The 21,313-nt window shown below is 36.8% G+C and overlaps 1 protein-coding gene across 1 annotated transcript in view; it reads left to right on the top strand.

The window, feature by feature from the left end:
* PRDM16 (PR/SET domain 16) overlaps positions 1-21,313 on the top strand; it is a 269,442-nt gene that overhangs the window by 120,769 nt on the left and 127,360 nt on the right. Inside the window, exon 3 of the mRNA XM_053452677.1 lies at positions 9,688-9,738. Within this exon, the coding sequence (XP_053308652.1) occupies positions 9,688-9,738 (51 nt within the window). The remainder of the gene's footprint in view (positions 1-9,687; positions 9,739-21,313) is intronic.

Genomic DNA, 21,313 nt, shown 5'->3' with positions numbered 1-21,313 from the left:
ACACACACGCCTCTAATTCCTTGAGTTTTTTTATAATAAAAAGGGAAATTTAACCCCACGAACACCATCTAATTTGGGTAGACCCAAAATATACTCATTACTAAGTCGATATGTGTGTTGACATCCAGAGGTGAATTCAGGCCCAACTTTGGGCAAACTCACCAGCTGAACTCATTGGGACCTGGCTAGGAGTGGGTATGAGCAGACTCACATTTTACCATTTTTGTGGAAAATCCTTACAAAAAAATGTGGTAGGTAAGCGTCTCTCTAACTGACTGTGCCGTTTTCTTGAAAACTCTTTCGTTTTAGAACTTCTCTTATGGCGCTTACATGATGTCATATAACAGCGGAATTCTCTCTCCTAGTGATGAGAAACAGCTCTTTTTTTTTGTACCTTAGATATTTATGATTTACCTATAATTATATAGTTACAGGAATGTATATAGCTATAGTCTTTGTCTATACATGTATTTATAGTTGTAACTAACTGTCCAAGAAATAGATTACAAAAATATATATATTTCCCATTTTGTTTTATATTATGATACTTTTAATATAAATACTTATAATATAATATATATTATGATATAAGATACTTTTTATATTATTATACTTAATTATAATAAGGGCTTGCCATTGTTCAGTAGAAAAATGAAGCAAAAAGTTCAGGAATTTATGTCTGTTTAAATAATCTTTAATGCTGAAAAGAAGCATATTTGTTTTTTCAAGCTATTTATTCAACAAATACCAACGATTTTCTCCCAATATGAAAAAAAAAGCTGTATTTGCTCATGTGTTAAGTCATACACAAAAAGGTATGTTTTTTAGAATGTCTGCAATCATATACTGACATAAAAATACTTTTTACCGTTCATCAGAAAATTGACACCAAATTGCTGACTGTATCATGGTCAATCAACCAGCTGTTCAAACAACGAGCTCGTATGTCAGTCTTTTAAGATGTATAAAAATGTACAGCTGAAATAAAGGCTGTTACTTCTTCTTGTAAGAAAGTAAATTTAATCCCTTAAGTGTTGAAAATTATGATTTTGTCTGATGACGTCTTGATATGTAAATGCACAGGAATGTTGTTGGCTTTGCTTAAAAAAATATATATATGGGGGCTTTGATTTTTACCATTGCCCAGATCATGAGGAATGTTTGTGGTTTGTCTACTAAGGGGGTCTATTCATTAAGGGGTTTGCTCGTTAAGGGCCAATTTGGCCCGAGAATACCCCTCTCCTGAGATAGTTTGTACTGGAGTGTTTGAGGGCTGATCAGGTATGGTGACGTTCTTTGGTTTTATGTAAGGTCAGACCCCAACGCGTTTCGCCCTGATATATTTGTAGCTTCCATAACTTGGTCAACTAAAAGACGTTTGAGGAGTTTCCTACGGAGCTGAGCTACTGCATCGATTCCTTAATCTCTCGTTGTGTACTTCAGGTAGATGTCAAGAAGACGTTTCTTTTTTTTTACCCTTTCTACATGCATCAGTGAATTTTATTTCAACGCCACGTGACTAGGGGGAGGCTTTTCGTCTTTTTTGGTTTAAATACTACAGGTAGATTCCATAAACGCTCCAATTTTGTGGGATGTTCAGCAAGCTGTGCCTGATTTTACATGTAGGGAAATGTTGTTAGTGGACTTGTGTTACATGTTAGCATCTTATAGGGTACCATATCAGCCATTTAACAAGGACAAGAATTAATTCTATATAATAGGTACAATCCATACACTGAATTAAATAATAATAGTAATAATAATAATAATAATAATTACAACAATAATAATAAAAATGATAATAATTAAAGAACTATCTGTCCATGTTTAGATGACGATTCTATAATATCAAAAGGCAATTCTGTCACATAAGATTTGATCCAAAAGAATATTCAATTCAGGGTCGGTGTGAAATTTTCCTGGGAAATATCCTGATTTCTCTGGTTTTTATTCTGTTTTTCTTGTTTGCTGGGTTCCAGATCCACCCAAGAGCCGGGTTCCCTGATCACCGGAAGTACACAACGCCTTACAATGTCGATAGAACAATGACGGCAGTTGTGTGAATTACATTTATTGCGAACAACAAGGCACGTGAACTCAGCAGCAGGTCCGCTGGACTTTTAAACCGAACGCTCATTCTGGCTGCCACATTGTCTCGTTACCATAGTTAGATCATGTCCCAGCCAGATACATAAATAATCTGATGAGGAAGCATCTCCCGGTGAATGAAACCTTTGTTTTTCACTAATAAAACAAATAGTTTGATTATTAGCCAAGCGAGAGTGGACTCTGGAAGAGCTTTGATGGCTCCATTGTTTAATGTCCCTTATTATCACGTAACATCAGAGACACCTAATAAAAACAAATATTTAATCAGAACAGTTCTATTATCAGTAGGCAAGGCATGGAAAAACAAGTGATAATCATTTGTTTAATCCAATACAGTGCGAAAAGGAGGTTATTAAATAATATGTTCGGTAAGTTGGGGTGTGCAGCACAAGATAACAACGGATTTCTACATTTCCTTTGTGGATAAAATAAAACAAATCATTTCTTTTGTGTGTAAATATGGCCTTTCCACTTCTTTTCACTTCATATATTAGACATTTTATAATGTGCCTAATATGATCAGCAGTATCTTACAATGACCGAGTTTAGGCCTAGGGCAGTAGGTCCAAGAGGGAGTTAGAATCTATGGTGCATTACCGGGGCAGATTAGGCTCCCCAGCAGGTAAGGGACATAGAAGTTGTTTGGGGGCAATGATGGCACAGACAAGCTGTTGAGGCACCCCGTGCAATTTTCGCACCAGGGCCCTGTGGTTTCTAGTGATGCCCCTGGTCTAGGGCAGGGGTAGGCAATCTTCGGCTTTCCAGATGTTGTGAACTACATTTCCCTTGATGCTTTGCCAGCATTATGACTGTAAGAGCATTATGGGAGATGTAGTCCACAACATCAGGAGAGCCGATGATTGCCTACCCCTGGTCTAGGGCAATGCGTCACATACATACACCACTCGGAAGAGTTGTAAAGATTCACAATGTTTATAGTCCAATGATTTCAGGTTGATTACAATAGCAGTATGCCAAATATCCGGAACTTTTTTTTATGGTTATACATAAAAAATAAGAAACCGTGTAAATTGCTAACGTGACAGCACAGATGAGGACCTTCTCATGAAGATTACGAGAATATCGACAGTGTTACTTATTTTGTCCGGTCCCGGTGATGGCTATTGTGACCCCGTAGACATTAAAAGGAAATGTCTTATGGCATAGAAACGAAAATGCAGCGCCTGTGCAGTCGGTTTTAAAGCTTTAAATGCGCAATACCACAAAAACCAGATTTCAAATAATTTATAAAAATGTAATTCCTATTTTGAGGAGATTATGCGCATTTCAATTATATCTCCGCAGTTCTTAGACTTTGAGTTATATCTTTAGCTATCCTCATTACGTTATCTAATAGCTTGGCCTCGCATAACATTCTCCTCAAACATCTCCACTTAATTTCCTGTCAATTTAGGAAAATCAGTTTTAAACCGCCAGAGCAGGATATTAAAGCTGGTTCTGGACTCATTAGGGAAGCCATTTAAATCTTTTTTTTTCCCAAAAGGTATTTCTATAACAAACGTTAAAAATGGGGAGGAAGACTTGTGATTTGTATGCAGTTTTAAAGGTGCTTTTCAGATGCCCTACCTGATAATGATAGACGAGTGACCTAGCGGTCAAACACGCTCTCCTTCTTAACAGCCATACGCAAGGACGCTGCTTGCAAGATGTCTCAGTTGGATCTTTACTGTCTGACCACTTATTCCCACCAGGGTCTTACAATATGACAGTTTGACGTTGGAGGGGCAGGGAATCGAACTGAAGAAATTCTGCAGGCTGTTTAAGGTGGAATTTCGCTTACGTTGTGTGGTTAATATCCTTGTCAGATTCGGATGTTTGTGGCATTCTTTGGTTAGTTGGTTTTTAACCAACATTGGGATTACTCTAAAATAAATAACAACATGTAAGGAGATACATGTTGACAACAGCCAAAAGAATATCATCGGTTAGCATTTCCCATCTTTAACAAAACCTCTTGCTTGTCTTGGTCAAACTCCTAACAGATTATCTTTGAGTAGATGATGGGTAGGTTAGCACTAGCCACACCATCCTGGTATCATCCATGCAGCTAAACGGGCACAAAGAGGAAGCTTGGAGCTGCCATAATGGTGATCATGTCTACAATTAACCCCCATTTGTGCCTTAAGGTACTTATTACCACTAAAGCATGTCACCTGGGTGGCATCAGTGTATGCGATCGGTCATCAAAGGGATCACGTGTCCTAGAAAGAATGCCATTGGTCCTTCTGCACCAAACCCAATGGTAGAAGTTGGCACTAGAGAGTTCACCGCTACTTGCCCATGATCGTCCATCCTACTAGAGTAGGCTTTAGAGTCTTTAGAGCATGGAATGTCATCAACGCAACCTTTTTAGGTTGGATTGAAGAACAGTTCTGCAGGTCGTTGAGACATGGACATTGTGTACAAGCACTCTGGGATATTTTCGTTCAAAAATGTATAACATTGGCATGGGAGTCTTGAAAACATGACCCACTTTCCTTCGGTGAAGGCTAGATGCTAAACTGTGTTTCAACACTGTCCTTCAACCTGAAGTCTTATGATCAGGATTTATGTTCTGTACATGAACTTAGCTTTGTATACTTGGGTAGATCATCTTGTACCAAGTCTGTTTAATAAAAATAGGCAATTCAGAGTTAAATTGTGACGGCGGTAGAAGAAAGAGTTAATACATCTGACTAATCTCATTTCAACTATCTGTATGTCTGGTGGGAAATATCTTAAAGAACAAACAAAACACAGTGAAGAACGTGACATGTATCTATTTGAACGTGTAGATATAAGAAGAAAAAACTCTGGAGAGAAAAGTTGCCATTAATCACAGGGGGATAATGAATGTCAGAAGTTTTAGGTGAAAAGTGCACCTTTATACAGTGAGGTGGAAAAAGATAATACCTACCGGGCTGTATTTGCATATCTCCTTTAAGGATTAGAGAAGGAGGGAATTCCTTGTGTATATGATTTATTTTAATGCCATACTGTGGTTTTTATCTTTGAGTTCTTTTTAAACGTCACTTGTGCATTGAAGCCTACCTTCTTAATACGGTTAAGCGGTGCAAAGTGTTATACACCATTAAACATTAAAGATGCCGACGGTTAACAAATATAGACATAGTTTAAGTATCCCAGAAGAAGTTAGGGCAATTGCCTATTGATCTTAACCCAAGTCTTCTGGTATCCGAAAAAGAAAGGGTGGATAGAGTATCCATAGCTTAGTGGTACAGTTATAGCACAAGCACATATTTATGGAGGGGCACAAAACTATGTAGTGTGGGGGCACTAAATGCCTACCTACCCTAACCCCGTGGTGGTATAAGGAGACAAGGGAACTTTAGAGACAATATACATTTTTTGTGCCTTTTTTTAACAACAAATGTGGACATTTTTTTATTAATAGTTTTCTGCATCTTTGGGGGGGGGGGGTTCTTTTTGCCGGACTGGTTGACTCCATTGTATGTGTTCTTCTTATTGGTTATAATACTTAGCGGACCAACACATCCATAAAACACGATGTGGGGTAACAAACCCTCAAATAGTTTAGAGGCCCTTTCTTTAGGTATAAATGCATTCCTTTATAGAAATAATGTTCCATTATGTTTTATCTAAACGTGAAAGAACACGGCATGAAACAGTGAGGGAGGTTTCAGACAGAGGGACTGTTTGAACTGCCTCAGAGATTGTCTCTGACACCTGACAGAAGAAATGAAACAATTAATATGTTAATCCGCTGTGAAGATACGCGGGTAGGTAAAGCACTTTCACTTTTCAATGAGTCTACCAGAAGGGCCTCAGCTATATTTTGTAGCGAAGAACAATGAGGATCTCCGCAAGGATCCAACCTTGGAGAAAAGCGATGCGTTTTCAATGGCAGTCAGTGAATGGGACAGACAGCAAGGTCTTTTCTTGTCTAAACGCTACAACTTGCCCAGCATAAACTGGATGCGGAAAAAGAGGTCAAACGAAGGGCTCCCAGATGAGCTCCTATTCTTTGAGATAAATGGGAAACCCACGAATTAGACTGTGAATTAGAGAAAGTGTTCAGCCAGCTAGATATCAAAGAATAAGATGCCAGCTTTCTCTATCATTAAGGGTTACAATTATTCTCTCTTGAACATCAAGTTTGGGAATTGCCTCTATTTATGCCTCTACCAAATGCGTTAATTGGTAAAATTGTTTACTGGTGAAAGATACAATACCGTGAATGAATATGGGGTATTCTAGGGGACAAGAAAACAAAATGTCTATTTAGACAATTCCAAATATCACAATATAGACATACACCTGGCACACCAAACCTTTCTAGATAGTACCTGCCTTCTTCTAGATTTTTTTTTTAATTTCTTTTTTATTATAGAAGAAAAAATTCTTTAACAATCATTACAGATATTAAATTCTAGATATTAAATTTATTGTCATTTTTTTTACCCCAAATTACCCCAAATTATTCATAACATTTTGCACTGTATTAGAATTAAGCGGGCGGAAGATTTTTGCTTTTCCGTTGAAAGAGTTAAATGTTTTTTGCTTCTATGTCAAAAACACTCCTGAGAGATAGCGGATTAAACATTATATATACAGATTTACTCTAATAAATAGAGTTTACATCATTTAAAAGTACATTTACAAATACGAATATATATATATATATATATGACTCCTCTGTCTGGCATTTAAATGGTTAATTTTTTTGTGGTCAACCTTTTGCAAGGGAGATTCTATACAAATGCAGGGTTAATATTTACTAAAGGTGGAGAGAGAGATTCATCCATCTTGGCAGTGGTAATAATTGTTTCCTCCTTTATCCTTGTGATGCTGGTGGCTGGGATTTATCAGGTGATTAAAAGATTACGACCTGCAAAGAAAGATTTTGCTTAAAAAATAACAATTTCTTATATAGCGCAAAGTACACACACCTGGTGTTAATGACGTTGTCTTGAAGCAGCCTGGACAGTGACACACAAGCACATGCGTACACGCCTAAGTGTGCATGCGGATATACTTATTCCTGCACATATTTTACGCTGACTGTATCCTAGCGAAAATTATCATTTTTATGTAAAAAAAAAATAAAAAATATGTTTATTTGAGTTATAAATCGGGAAAAAAGAGGACACGGAAGAAATACAGGTTTATCAAATGTCTTGCTTGATGGACTGGGCATGGTAATAGTTGAGTAAGAAACCAATCCCTTGGGTATTTACTTAAAAGCCCACTCAGGTCAAAATGGCCAACTTAAGTTGACAAGGTCCATGGACACCTGGGCTAAGTCGTATCCCATTGGAATCTAAGCTTGGGAAGACTCCAAGTTGGCCGTAGTTCCTTTTTAGTTTAAACGTTTAGTTTCGATCCATCTGGTCTGCCCAGATTTTCTTGGTCCTTGGTCTTGTGTTATGGTCAGGTTAGCCATATGCGACTAAGGGAATTTAAGCATGCATGGGGTAGGGCATATGGCTCCTGAATCTAAGGACTGATCCTTACATCAGGAACAACGGGCAGACTAGATGGACCAAATGGTTCTTATCTGCCTTCCAATTCTATGTTTCCAAAGTACTTCGAAAACATTATCTTGAAAGGATATAAAACTTATTAAGTTTGTTTAGAAAATGGAAAGTTTTACATTAAAGACTGGAATTGTTCTTTTTGTGCTAACTGAGGGTAGTATCTGTAAGCATTCCATCTTGTTGACTACAATTCCTGTTATCCAGCCATAAGGCCACCTGTCCATGCCACAAATATTGTATCACTGTATCTAATTTCTTAACCAGCTCCTTAAGAAATTGGAAAATTTTGAATTTTAAAATCATGGAGAATGGGGGGGGGGAAACATAACGGGATTGGAATTTACGCACATATACGTATACTTGAGGGTAACTTAAAACATATGAAACAGACAAACAATGTATATGATTTGAAGTGTTTAGAAATGTGTGCTAACGTTATGTAAACTGTATAAAAGCTTTTTCAGTGGCTTTGAAATAAAGAGAAAGCAGAAGAGTTTATTTTTTTTTTTTTACTTGCGGCCCCCAAAAAATTGATGCCACGCTAAGTGCACATCAAACCCCATTATATCACAGTTCTTTTTCTCAGTGACAGTTTATCTAGACTGGTGAAGCCAAAGGATAATATTTCCATTTAAATAGAACGGTTGTGATCTGTCTCTGTAATGTAATCAAATTCAGCCTCCACTACAGGGAAAGAATGCTAGCGTGTAAACTGTCTTTCTATATGAATCACATGGTCTGACTGTCATATCGACAGCTTCTTTACGGCTCTCTTTTCCATTCGTTCATGTTGGTATCTTAACCCCTTAAGGACAGTGGGCGGTCCCTAAACCCATTGAAAACAATGCATTTTGAGCCCGTACATGTACGGGCTTTGTCATTAAGGGGTTAATTCCAAAAGATTCCTTTATAGTCTAAGGAGAAGGATATCCAGGTCTATATGCGCTATCGGGCACAAGACTCTTTGTTTTGTATAAATTAATGTTTACTGGCCTATATTTTGTACCATATATATAAGGCTATACCTGTTTTTAAACACTACTTCACATGACCTTTTTTTAGAGGGTGGTGGATAGGTGGAACGGCCTCCCAGCAGAAGTGGTAGAGTTTAACACAGCAAGGGGAATTAAACATGCATGGGGTGGACATATGGCCCCTGAATCAAACATGAGACCAAGGACTTTAACCATCTACGTGTCTATATATTATTACAGTTTTCAGAACCTGGCAGGTTGGACCATTTTACCGTTTAGATTACCATAGTTACCAACAGTCCCGAAAACAAGTCCACCTTATATTTCAATAATGGTGTATATTGAATTTTGTTCATAAACATTAGGGTATATTGAACAACGGTGTATCTATTGAAATACATAGGCCAAATCAATACAGCCATTAGGGAAGTAATAAATCACGAACACACAGATCAATGTATGGAGTCTCGCAGATGAAATAATACTGATAAACCCGTGTGTTAACCCTTTCATAACTTATACAATATAAAAGTCATTTAATTATTATTTGGCACGACTGTAAAGGGACTTTCAAAATCAACCAATGTCATTTATTATTATTTTATATTTTTGTAAGTGTTAGGTTAGCTTATTTTTTTTTTAATGTTTTAAATAAAATAAATTAAAGAAGAGAGAGAAGAGATGTGATCAAAATATTTAAATATCCAACTGTATTTAACTAAGTACAGGAGGGAGATGTTAGATCAAGTGGCCGTAATCTAAAAGGTAAAGAAGTTTTACTTTGCTGAGAGTCTGGCAGATAAGATAAATGGAACTGCCTCCCAGCAGAGGTGGTAGATACTAATACAATGAAATAATTGAAACATGCATGGGATAGGCATGAATCTAAGACCAAGGACTGATTAAGGTCTGATTCTTCGGGTCTTCTCTACCATCAGATTCTATGTTTCTATGTAATTTACGTGATTAACATTTTCTTGTATCCAAAAAATTGAGTTTTGCTGTAGTAAATATAAAAGATTTAGTAATTTATAAACACTGATTTTGTCCTGAATTCTGACGTTCTTCTCTTTTTTTATCTACAGCAAATTCTTCCTGATTCAGAGGTGACGTCGCAAGATGTCTGTCTTAGAAAGGTAGGATACTGATGTTCTGTAATTTGGCAAAATCTAACCCCAATAACGTGGCACCTTCCATAAACGGTTAACAAACATTAATGCATACATAATTTAACCCCTAAAATTTCCTAAAAGGTATGAAGCACCCCAATTTCTTATACAAACAAATGTGATCGAATTGGGATGGATTATACTATTCAGAACAGATTATTACGATACAATTCTATCATATATATGTTTAAAAGTTCTATTTACGCGTTATCACTTTAACCCTTTCCGGTTGAGAAGAGTGGGCAGGGGTTTGGGATTTTATCACAGTGTCTATTAGAATTCTTTTCAATAGTGCTGGATAAGGTCATGGTGTGGACCGGCTCGTCGAATGTTTGCATTGAACCAAGTGTGTATTAATGACCGAAAAACGTCCCTATTGGCCTCCTCAGACGTCTCAGAATCCAGCACAAACTATCTCAATTCAGAGTTCTCAGGCCGCACGTTGCATGAATGTAAATATTTTTGAAATGACCTCATTTGGCAGATGCTGAGTGCTAGTGAAGTGGGACTTTACCATATTTAAAATACATTTAGGATTCGACGGTAAATCATCATCCATTAAATGAGTACAGATTGATGCCTCCCAACGTACTCATGATAGACTTCGGTTCTTACCGTAATGAAACATAAACCACGTACATTCTAACTTTATTTGAGTTTGTTCAGTGTTTATTGCCCTGTTTTCCCTGGTTTATGAAAAACGCACAAATAAAACAGTAAATAAATTGCTAGAAATGCTTAGACATGTGAATTTGCGGTTTTAATTCCCCCCCCCCAAAAAAATTCCAGCTCTTTTTACATGGTTACCTAATGTATCGGTCCGTCTTAGTCCGTCGCTTCTAGTTTTGTCAGTCCCTTTGAATGTATGTATTGTAAGAAGCGCTGCGTAAATTGTTTGCGATATATATATAATAATAATAATAATAATAATAACATGGGGAAGATATTCTGTATTACGGGGATAACGCTGTACTCGAAAGAGACATCCAAGCCTTGAAAAGTTTTGTGTCCATGGTGTGACCATCTCCTGACCTTCAGAAAGAACCGGAGTGTATGGGGATGAACTTTTTACCTTGCGTCCTGCCATAATTCACGCTGTGTTGTCCATGACTCTGTGGGATCTTTTTGTGCTCTGCAGACACGTTTGTAAGGTGGCAGAACAAGAAATCCTTATTATCATATAACCCTCTAATCACAGGGCTGCAAGCGTTACAATTCACTCATCCATTCAATCAACATAACACTCCCTCATTTATTGCGTCATGTGTGTAGTAAAGAAATAGTAATTATTTTTATATAAGCAGAAGAATATGATATATATATGATGCAATAAAGGTAGTCGTAGATAAGTGGAACAGTCTCTCAGCAGAAGTGGTAGAGGCTAAGACAGTGAGGAAATGTAAACATGCTTGGGATAGGCATTTGGCTCCTGAATTGTATCTTCATTTGTACTATAGTGAAATATAAAATCATGGAAGAATCTACTATGGGAATGTAGTCTAGAATTTAGTTTCCATTAAAGCAGAGCTCTAGCAGAACCCCTCGACTTTATGAGGTGACAAGATCATTTATGGATGGGCAGTAGGTTTTAAAGGGGGAAGGTTAAGAAGGTCGTACCAATAAGGTAAAGAGTTCAAGTCTACTCTTAGGGCAGAAAGTTCAGGATCTGTGGGTTTTAAAGGCCTCCAAAAGCACTAACTCCCCTATTTTAAGTTAAAGTGCCGTTATTAACCCTTTACCAGAGTTAGAAGCTTCCCCCCCCCCAAGATCTGAATAAGCCCATGTCCGAGGTCATTTCTACAGAATGTGAAACCTTCCTAAGTGCTGACACTGGACAAGAACTATTGAGAGATTATCATCTTATCTACCTCATAACTACTTTTCCTTTACCATTAATACCTTTTCCATTTTAAGACACCATTAAAGCTGCTGTCCTACCTCCTATTACACTTTGTTGACCAAACCCTTCTCGTAAATAGTCTTGTAATCATTTACATGGTTTCCTCGTTCATACTGCTTAATTGTCACACGGCAAAAAAGCAGGAGCCAGTAAAAAAAGGATAAAGAATCACAGGTGTCATCTTCAGACGAAGAAGAGGTCCTGAATGCGTACGGACTATCCATCTTTTGTTTGTTAACACAATAAACTTCAATCAAAGATTCCATATTCACTTGGACCAATTTGGCAACATTCATTTGCCTTATGAAGTTATTTAAAGGGTTAAGGTACTTTATAACAAGTTGCTGTATCAGTGAGTACATCTTTCTGGTACATGAAGTGGTAACATTAGGGGAGTCATTCATGTTTTTGTGCTCCTTAAGTTCCACTGTAAAAAAAAATCGGGAATGAAGAGTTTTGCCTCAAAAAAATGTTTTCAGTAAGAGCTTGGTAACTAACCAGTTGTTGCCGCATGCGATCAGTGATGTAGAAAGACAATTGACCAGGTCACAATTCTTGTGTTTAACTCCTTATATTCCATTGTTCTGCTGCAACGCATTGGCCACCTTTCTGGCGCTGATCGGGTTAACCAAATACCAGCCTTTGTGTGTGGCTCAAAACAGTGACAGGAATAAGACGCAGGTCATCCATTTTCAATCATCCATTTTAAATTGCCATTTTGAAAGCCTGGTAACAATTATGTCTCCAGCATGCCAAAAGACTTTTGCACAGAGTTAAGTATTGTAATTATGTAGGAATACACAGAATTTAGGTGGTTGCTAAAGGCACATCTTGTACGCTGTCAAAGCAAACTTATGTTTTACGCTGTTTATTTAACTACAGCGGGTCATACGTTTTTTTTTGTTTTGTTTTGTCATTCTCATAACAGTCACAATATCCCTATTAACTCCTGGTTCTCAAACAGTTAAAAAGATCAGTCGTTTGTACTATTATTCACGCTCCACTTTAGAGATTCCAAATATATTTTTTTTATTTTGTAAATTCTGAAATAAACCTTAAAAAAAGCATATCTCTCTCTCTTTTTTTATATTTATATAAATAGAAATTTAAGATACTTGGATATTTTGCTAGAAGTGCCTTTGAAATTGCTATTTTTTTTTTATCTTTTTTTTTTGTTGTTTTTTTTTTCTTAACAGCTGTTTGCGTAAATGTTTTTGATTCAGACTTGGAGTAAAAGAATGGCCCTGTAGTCCTCCAACCTTCTTAAAATGTGCTATTTCTCTGACTCTGGTGACATTGGCCCTTGGAGACTTCTCTGTTCAGTAGAATCTCTATTTAGTCTCTGTTTACTTAGAAGGAATAGCCTAAAGGCTACTGGAGAGAAAACATCTGTGGGAGATAATCTATAGAGTTATCTATCTATCTATCACTCTTGTCGGGAGCCCAGTCTCTCTTGAGAGGCAGCTGAGAGACTTATAATGAAAAGGCAGTCTTGAAGAGGCTTTGGGGACACATAAGGAGACATGTTAAGGGCTGACTGGAAATGGATAGAAGATATTATTAAACCTCAATAGCCTTCTTATCAAAATCCAATAGGATAGACATTTTCCAAAAGCTTTACAATTATTTTTCGACATACCAGGGAGCAGAATTTATCCTTCAACAACAATAGATCAAATCAGTTAGGTTAAATCTTCTGGTATAAAAAAAAAAAAAGAAGGATTTTGACCTCTTATTTTCAAATTCTCTACCCTTAAACAACATCCAAAACAAGATTTAAGTGAAAAGGCTTTAAAAACACGATTTTTCAAAACAAGGATACATTTTTACTTAAGCATTTTGATATCGGGCAATTTATTGATCTTAATTAAATTAAGTTTACTAAAAATGTCAATAAATCAAATTTAGAGTCGTATCCTCCATAAAGGGGATACATTATATTTTATTACACACGTTACATATAAAATAAATTATATTTTCCTACTGTTTTTTTGTTTATTTTAAAAAAATTCCCCCCCCGCCGCTGAAATAAATGGTTTTAATTATGTATCCTTCTTTCTGTGATTCACAAGATTATAAATGTAATTTTAATGCTGTGCCTCTCGTATTCAAAGAGCACGAGATAATAATGTTTGTGTTTCATTCAAGCATGCATTGTCGAAACTATTAATATCTTGTCACTTAAAATTAGATATGTAATACTTTGTCATTGGAACGACCATCTGATACCTCCCTAGTACAATGTTTGTAATAAGATGATTGATTGATAATTATGATAATTTCTGAAATGATTACTTGTATGTGATAACCACGCTCAGCACTGAGCAACTGGGCTCGGTTTCCTATTAATATGGGCCATCAGCAATGGCCTGAGGGAACATGGAATGAGAAGAGGTCTCCTTGGTCTGTCCCTATGGGATTCTACGTGGTTGATGAATTATGACCCAGATCAGACACAGCCTAGACTTCAATAAGAAGAAAGGAAGTTAGTTAGAGAGTAGCAGGGGACTGTTAACTGTCTTTTGTAGAGCAATTAGTGGGCCACACAGCCTGAGGCCTACAGAGGACCTATCCGCACATTTAAACACTTGGATTGACTATTTTTTTGTATTTTTAAAGCATTTTGGAAAAGCAGGGATTTTTTGGCAAATAACAAATATTTTTAAAAATTTTTTCAAAACGTATCTAAATTTTTTTAAAAAATATATATTTTTTTTAAAGCTTTTTTTTTTCTTTGTATTTCTTTGCATTTGAAATAAAGAAAAGTAAAATAATAATAAAAAAAAAATGAAGCTAGAGAGATGCAGTTATTTCACCAGGAAACAAAATTGTCCATGCAGCATTAATTAAAATAAAACAGCAACGTTGTTTTAAGTGACAACAGCTTTAATAAAAGTCAAAACATCTTACACTGGCTCGATCGGATTACACATAACCTTGGTGAGTTGTTGGAAGTAACTTCATATCTAAGACACAATTACCAAATTCCAAGGGGCTACCAATAACCGAAAAGGGTATTCAGAGATATGACTGTAGTTAAAAGAGCTTTCGACACATGCAATAAGATAGGACACATTTTATATTACTTAATTTCTTTAATTTAACAATTATCTTGTCCAAGTATACTTTAAGAGCAAATTATTTTAAACAGGCATAAACATTAAGATGGGCCCTTACATCACATTAGAAATAATAGTCTAGCATCAATGTACAAAACCTCAGCCATACAAAATATGTAAAAACGAATAGATATATGATGTTCGGCCATACAAGGCTGGGCTGGGGGACGATAAGGACCTCCTGGCACTTTAAGGCCAGTGGCTGACAATGATGTAAGCAGAGCCGTCAGCTGGATATTACAGGTCGCGCTTTTCGTTTTTGTGGTCACGTAGCCTGCGGCTAGGCTTATCCAGCCGGTGGACGCGCACTGCAGCACCCGATCTGCCGGTGCAGCATGGAGTGATGTCGACCAGCGGCCCACTGGACATTTATCATATATATGAATATTAATCCATACGAATGTGCCGTCATAGGACATTCGGCAGTCTTAGCAGAGGTAGGACCTCTTATTCCCAATTAATTGTCGAAAAAAGCACCATGAAAAAAAGAAAAACAAATCATTAGGGGTTCTTAAGGGAGCCTTATTCAAAAACTGTATGAAGGAAGAATGTGAGTCTGAGTAAGCCATTAGCTGGCAACTTGTTAATCTGTCTCAAGAGTTTTTTTAAAACCAGAATTAAGCGCGCCCGCTGATTCTACATTTCCCGCTACTATTTCCAAACTAGCATGGATGCATCCAGATGGTTCACGTTGGCTCTCAAAAAAGAAACATGCATCCTCTATGCACGATGCCAACCTTTACTAACCATTATGTACTAAGTTGGGGGGAAACTGAAATGATATCTGCACGTTGATTCGACATGTATTATTTATACATATGTGATTACCGAAATTGCTAGAAAGCATTATCTTATTCTAATAAGTGTGTCACAAAAGAAGCAAGAAAGAGAAGGGGGTTTATTTGACTAAGAAGTCATTTTTTTACAACATGAGTCAATTTCCATTGTTAGGAGGCCACTCATAAAAGAACCAGCAGTCCATTAATTCAGTGAATGAACATATAGTAAAGTCAGCTGCCTCTTGAGAACAATAAGGTTGAGGTCAGCTTAGGTTTCCATGGAAACTAAGTACTAGTTTGCATCCGCAGTTTTGCTGAAACGAAGCAAACAAAATCCGGAATGTAACTGGAAAGGTGCTAATCTGTACAAGGAACGTCTTATCAAAAACCACTGCTGAAATAGATTTTCGTAAATATTATGTTTTGGCTTTCATTATCCTTTTATGCTTATTTGGGGACTTTCTTCCCTTTTACTGCTGGAATGCAGTTATTCTCTTGCGAAGGCTAACATTAATGTCCCCCTTCGGGTGGCATGAAATAGCAGAAGACACAGGACTGGCACAAACTGTTGACCTGGGATCTCAAATTGTGGCAAAACAGAAGAGCCTACTGGAGATAATTTAACCCCCTCACGACAAAGCCCATACATGTACGGGCTGGCGACGCATTGTGATGATATCGCAAATTATGATATTTTTGTACATCACCGTTAGACTTCATTTAGAGGTACAAGTCTAGGAGTTCTTATTTTCTCCTACGACCATACCTAAGAAGTTCTCAGGACGAGCAACCAAACCACGAGCTCTCCTTCTCTTTATAGGAGGCAACAAGGGGGTGTGTCCAAGCTAAGGAGGCGGGTCTAGCCATAGGCGAACCTAGACTCCAAGAGACATGGAAGGCTGAGCAGGCTGAGCAGTACAAACAATCCTCCCCTGCCTGAACATTAACTTATATAATAAAATATCCAAGTTAATACACATTTTCTGCCATGATGTTTTATAGAAAATAATTCATGAGGATTGGTTAGCGCAGGGAGTTACTTAAAATGATGACAAAATTATTTTCCAAAACTTTTGCTTATTATATAGTGAAATTTTGCTGCTATCAATGATATGTAACATAAGTTTTGCAACACATGTTTAAAGTTTACCCATAATCTCTCTCTCTCTCTCTCTCTCTCTCTATATATATAGTTACTTAGCAAGGGACTGACATTTGGCACACTGCGTGCTGGAAATGACAGAGTTAAACTGAGAGTTCTAGAATCAGATCTGTCTGAATGACTAATCACTTGTGGAGTTTATCATGGAGATGATTAAAAGGTAGTGCTGCCTCCAGTTATTTTGAACATGCCAGAATGCCCAAGAGACCCATGTGAATCTGCTGCCAGCCAGGCCCTGTCAGACCAAAATCAGCGGCAGGAAGGTCGTGTGAAAGAAAACTCTCAGTCATCAGGAAGTCCTTGGCCTCCTAGCCTTTCTGACATCTCCTGACAAACCTTAAATCATGAAAGCAGACAAAACATCACCAATTTGGGGATGGCCGCCTCTGGGATGCTCATTTTTCCTCTGTTAACACTCTTGTCCCGCAGCACTCCTCATGTGTTAGTGATCCCATCTGCCTTATCCTGTCTTTTGTCAGGGTTTGATACACTGTGTTGGGTTTATCAACAAAATTTGAGTAACAAAAATAAAGTAAATTAATGGGACGGTTTCACACATATACCTTTTACATCTCACAAAGGACAAGGTCGAGCTTCATACATGTTTCCTATGACATCTCTAGGGGGTTTATTGGTTAGTTGAATATTATAGGGCAACCAGTGGCAAATTATGTATTGGACACAATAGGCACATAGATTCATATCCTTGATTGCAGGGGTTAATTTAAAAAAAAATCATGACTGATTTTGTAAGAAAACCTTTGCTTTGTAGCTATTCTTAGAGGTTATTTTATTTGCAAGTCTTCATTATGACTTTGATACACAAAGCTATCTAGCATACAGTTCATTTCCCATTTGTCTCATCATTATCATCATTATCATTTTTATTTTGTAAGCTACAGTTCCGAATCCGGCCACAGGAGGCATCAGTGAGCAATTTCAACCATACCTTCCAAATGATGTCCTCCAAGCTACAACAACTTGAATGCTGCTGGCTAGCCAACAAAACTTTATATTAACAAAAACCCTTCTGAATAACAGCAATAATGGGGAAAAAGGGAGAAGCAAAGCTGTAAGGATATCATTCTCTGTAGCTAAAATGCTCCAAATGTTTCTTTGTCTTTACTTTGATTGGTCACCTACTGCGATTCAGTAAGACCAAAATAAGTTATTCATCCACCGCAGCAAGGTGAGTTGAGAAGGATGTTAGGTATAGACAATGATTATTGTGATTGGTATCTTTGTAAGCTAACTAACAAGCGGTGGAATGTCTTTAAAATGCATATTGATATTATAGTTGAGGCTCGCCAAACTGCTGGCCTTCTATCCCACCTGAACGCCCTACAGTTTCTCTTCTATTCCATCACCGATCTAATAGGATCCAGCCCCTATCCCTGTGCTTCTTGGTGATATACGGCCTTCTCTGTGAAGTTGAACATTATTATTATTATTTATTGATTTATATAGCACAATCACTGTCGTTCTTGATGATATATCACTTTTAATACAAAATAACTGCACATTATAGAGTTGGAGTGTGCTAAATGTGTTACATATTTAATGTATTATATGCCAGGGCATTTTAAATCATGCTGACTGAAACCGAGAATGACTTCACCCTTTCCTCAAACGCTTCTACCGTATGTTAGTGCTGTGTATCTTAACTCCGCCATCCCTATGTGTAAAGCAATGAATGGTTAGAACGCTATATGCCTCTTTACAAAGATTAAAAAAAAACAAAGGGTGACCCACAAGTGTGAACCGCCGAACTATAATTGGTCATTTCCTTCTTATAATCCCTTGACCGTTGACAATAGTGTTACCATAACATTGTTCTTTTTTTTTTTTTTTTGCGGAATATATATAAGGTTAGTTAAAAAGATGGATTACTCTTCAGTGAGAGGGATCCTTGGTTCTGAAATAACTTTAGAGGCAGGATTTATTGAATACATTACAGGCATTAAAGAAACCAGATGGTAGCCTCAATAAAATCCGTTAGCTTCAGGTGTGTGCGATATTTAGTTAATTAAATTGTGTAGCACAGCTTGAAGAAACAAGAAGCAGAGGGAGAGAAATATTAGACAGGCAGCCAATTAGACCTTTAATTCTAAAAAGGCACAGGACTTCTAAGCATTAACGGGTTATTTATCAAAGTCAACCAATCGCAAGAAAAAAAAAAAACTGGATTTGTCACTCAAAGAAACCTCATCGTTTTTTTTAAAGAATTTTTGGTGCCTCGATTTTGCCACATTTGTTAAACGAGGAGATGCTCAATGGAAACCACATGAGACTGTTCTGTGTCTTGAAATGTGTCTACATATCTTCAGTAGAGGACACTATGGTTTGCGACATTACCGACTGCCTAGCAGCTGATTCAGAAGAGTTTGGAATTATGTTAACGAAAATAAATAAATAAATAATAATTTAAAAATAAATAAATAAATAAATATATATATATATATATATATATATATATATATATATTCAAAATAAAATAATAAAGGAGAATAAGACATCATTTATAAGCAATATAAGATCAAATAAATAAAAAAATATATATATTTTTAACAACCTGGAACTTAGCCCTCTTATACAAAATGTTATGTACTCAAATCTTCATTACTTATAGATAGCCATCAGCTTACAGCATATTTTATTGTTTCAACAACACCTTCCTGTAGAAGCCTAGTACACATCACTCAAGATAAGATAACAGAACAACTAGGAAGAAAAATGTAAGATGTATGACTTCGGAACTAACAACGCAAACGTGAACTTTATACTTGTAATGTCTGACGGATGTCTCTCATTAAAAACATTAAAAACAGAAACAAAATCAGTCCACCTTCTTCAAACAGATTGACCCAAAACGGCTAGTTTGTTGTGCCATTTTTTTTAATACTATTGATACCTTGGTTGTGTGTGCAAAGCACTGGAAGAAAATAAGTTTAACATATTTCATCATAAAATGATTGTCGACTTCCTTTGTGGAGTCGTTTGTGAGGATGTGAGATAAGATGGAGCTAAGGAAGACTTATACGACCGGGTACTGCCAATAAAATACAGGATATCATCCCTATAGGTCTCCTATTGACCAACAGCTATAGACAACTATGAAGACCCCCCTTCCAAACAAAAATCCATAACTATAATATACATGTCCATATGAGAGCTGTTACATAACATTTGAGAATGCTTTAGTAGCCTCATTAGAACCAAAGAAAAGTTACAATCTAGTATCATGTATCAGACGACCTGATGTTAATAACATAGCCGTGCATTCCGCGCTTCTCTGACAACGTGCCATGACCCTGCGGAAATGACTTGTCAATCTGGCAGGGTTTTTACTTGAAGAACATCAGTATCTCTCCCTGCAGCATATATAAGGGAGCATCACTAGATAAGTGGAGCAGCCTCCCTGCAGAAGTGGTAGAGGCTGATGTAGCGAGGGAATTCAAACTAAGACTAGACCAAGGACTGATTAAGGTCTGCGTCTTAGGAAAAACAGGTAGATTAGATGGGTCAAATGGGTCTTATCCAAGTCAATTATGAGTTGCTCATCGGAGAAAGCCATAATAACACATAAAAAATGGCAAGAGTCTTCTGCACTTTACTTTTACGTTGTGGAAAAAAACATTCGTCGTTCCTCTGCCTTATAATTTAACTATTAAAAGGTGAAGAGAGTGTGAACCACATTATAGTGCTTTGGACGGATCCCATGTCTGGGAGTGTTAATGCCTTTTCTTTGGATTACTTGCTCACATGGCTTCCACGATTTGTCATTACGGGTGGAAACAGCTAAGCTTTCAGACGCTGCCCGTACTGATAAGCCGGACAATTAATAAAGCTGATTTCACAACACTAGGAATAAACGAAACAAGTCTTCCGTCAACAATACTGGGCTAGAATAAAGAATGTTTTACTTTAGTTATTCCTTTAACAACAATGAAGTATGCATCCAATTAAAAAAGAAAAAAAACAACAAATATATTATTTATTGTTTCAGATACAACATTTTTTTTAAATTAAGTGCAAACGATAGAATTTTAGAGATTTTGCAATATTTATATATATATATATATATATATATTTATACAGAATTAAGAGCATTGTTTGGTAAATTGGCACATCCGGTCAAAAGAAAACAAATTTGAAATGCTATTTTAAATTGGCTAATACATTAATTTTGCAAGATTTTTTTTTGGTGTTTTAGTGTTTTTCGGTAACCAATGCTTCGAACAGAAGGGGGCCAGACAAGTAAGCCACTGAAAGGGTTAAAAAACATAAAACGATTCTAATATAGAACATACATTTCTGCTTAAAACAATTCCATATTGGGTTTATGACACCCTGACCTGACTCCGAGGTGAGCAGTGCAAAGATCCAGCCTGGAAATTCATTTCTGTTGAGATTTCAACACATTTTGCTAAGCCTTAACTCTAGCATACAAATATAAACTGTGACTTGTTATTCTGTTTGCTTAGCTGCGTGCTGACATGTTGCCTTTCACCTAAGAAGCTGGTAATCATGACACTAGGGCAGTAATCCTGCGCATTAAAACTCCATTGAATGATTCCTGACT

This window comes from Spea bombifrons, chromosome 12, assembly GCF_027358695.1.
Source record: "Spea bombifrons isolate aSpeBom1 chromosome 12, aSpeBom1.2.pri, whole genome shotgun sequence".
Lineage (NCBI taxonomy): Eukaryota > Metazoa > Chordata > Amphibia > Anura > Pelobatidae > Spea > Spea bombifrons.
Note: the sequence above shows the minus strand (reverse complement) of the source record. Positions and strands in the feature narration are given on the sequence as shown.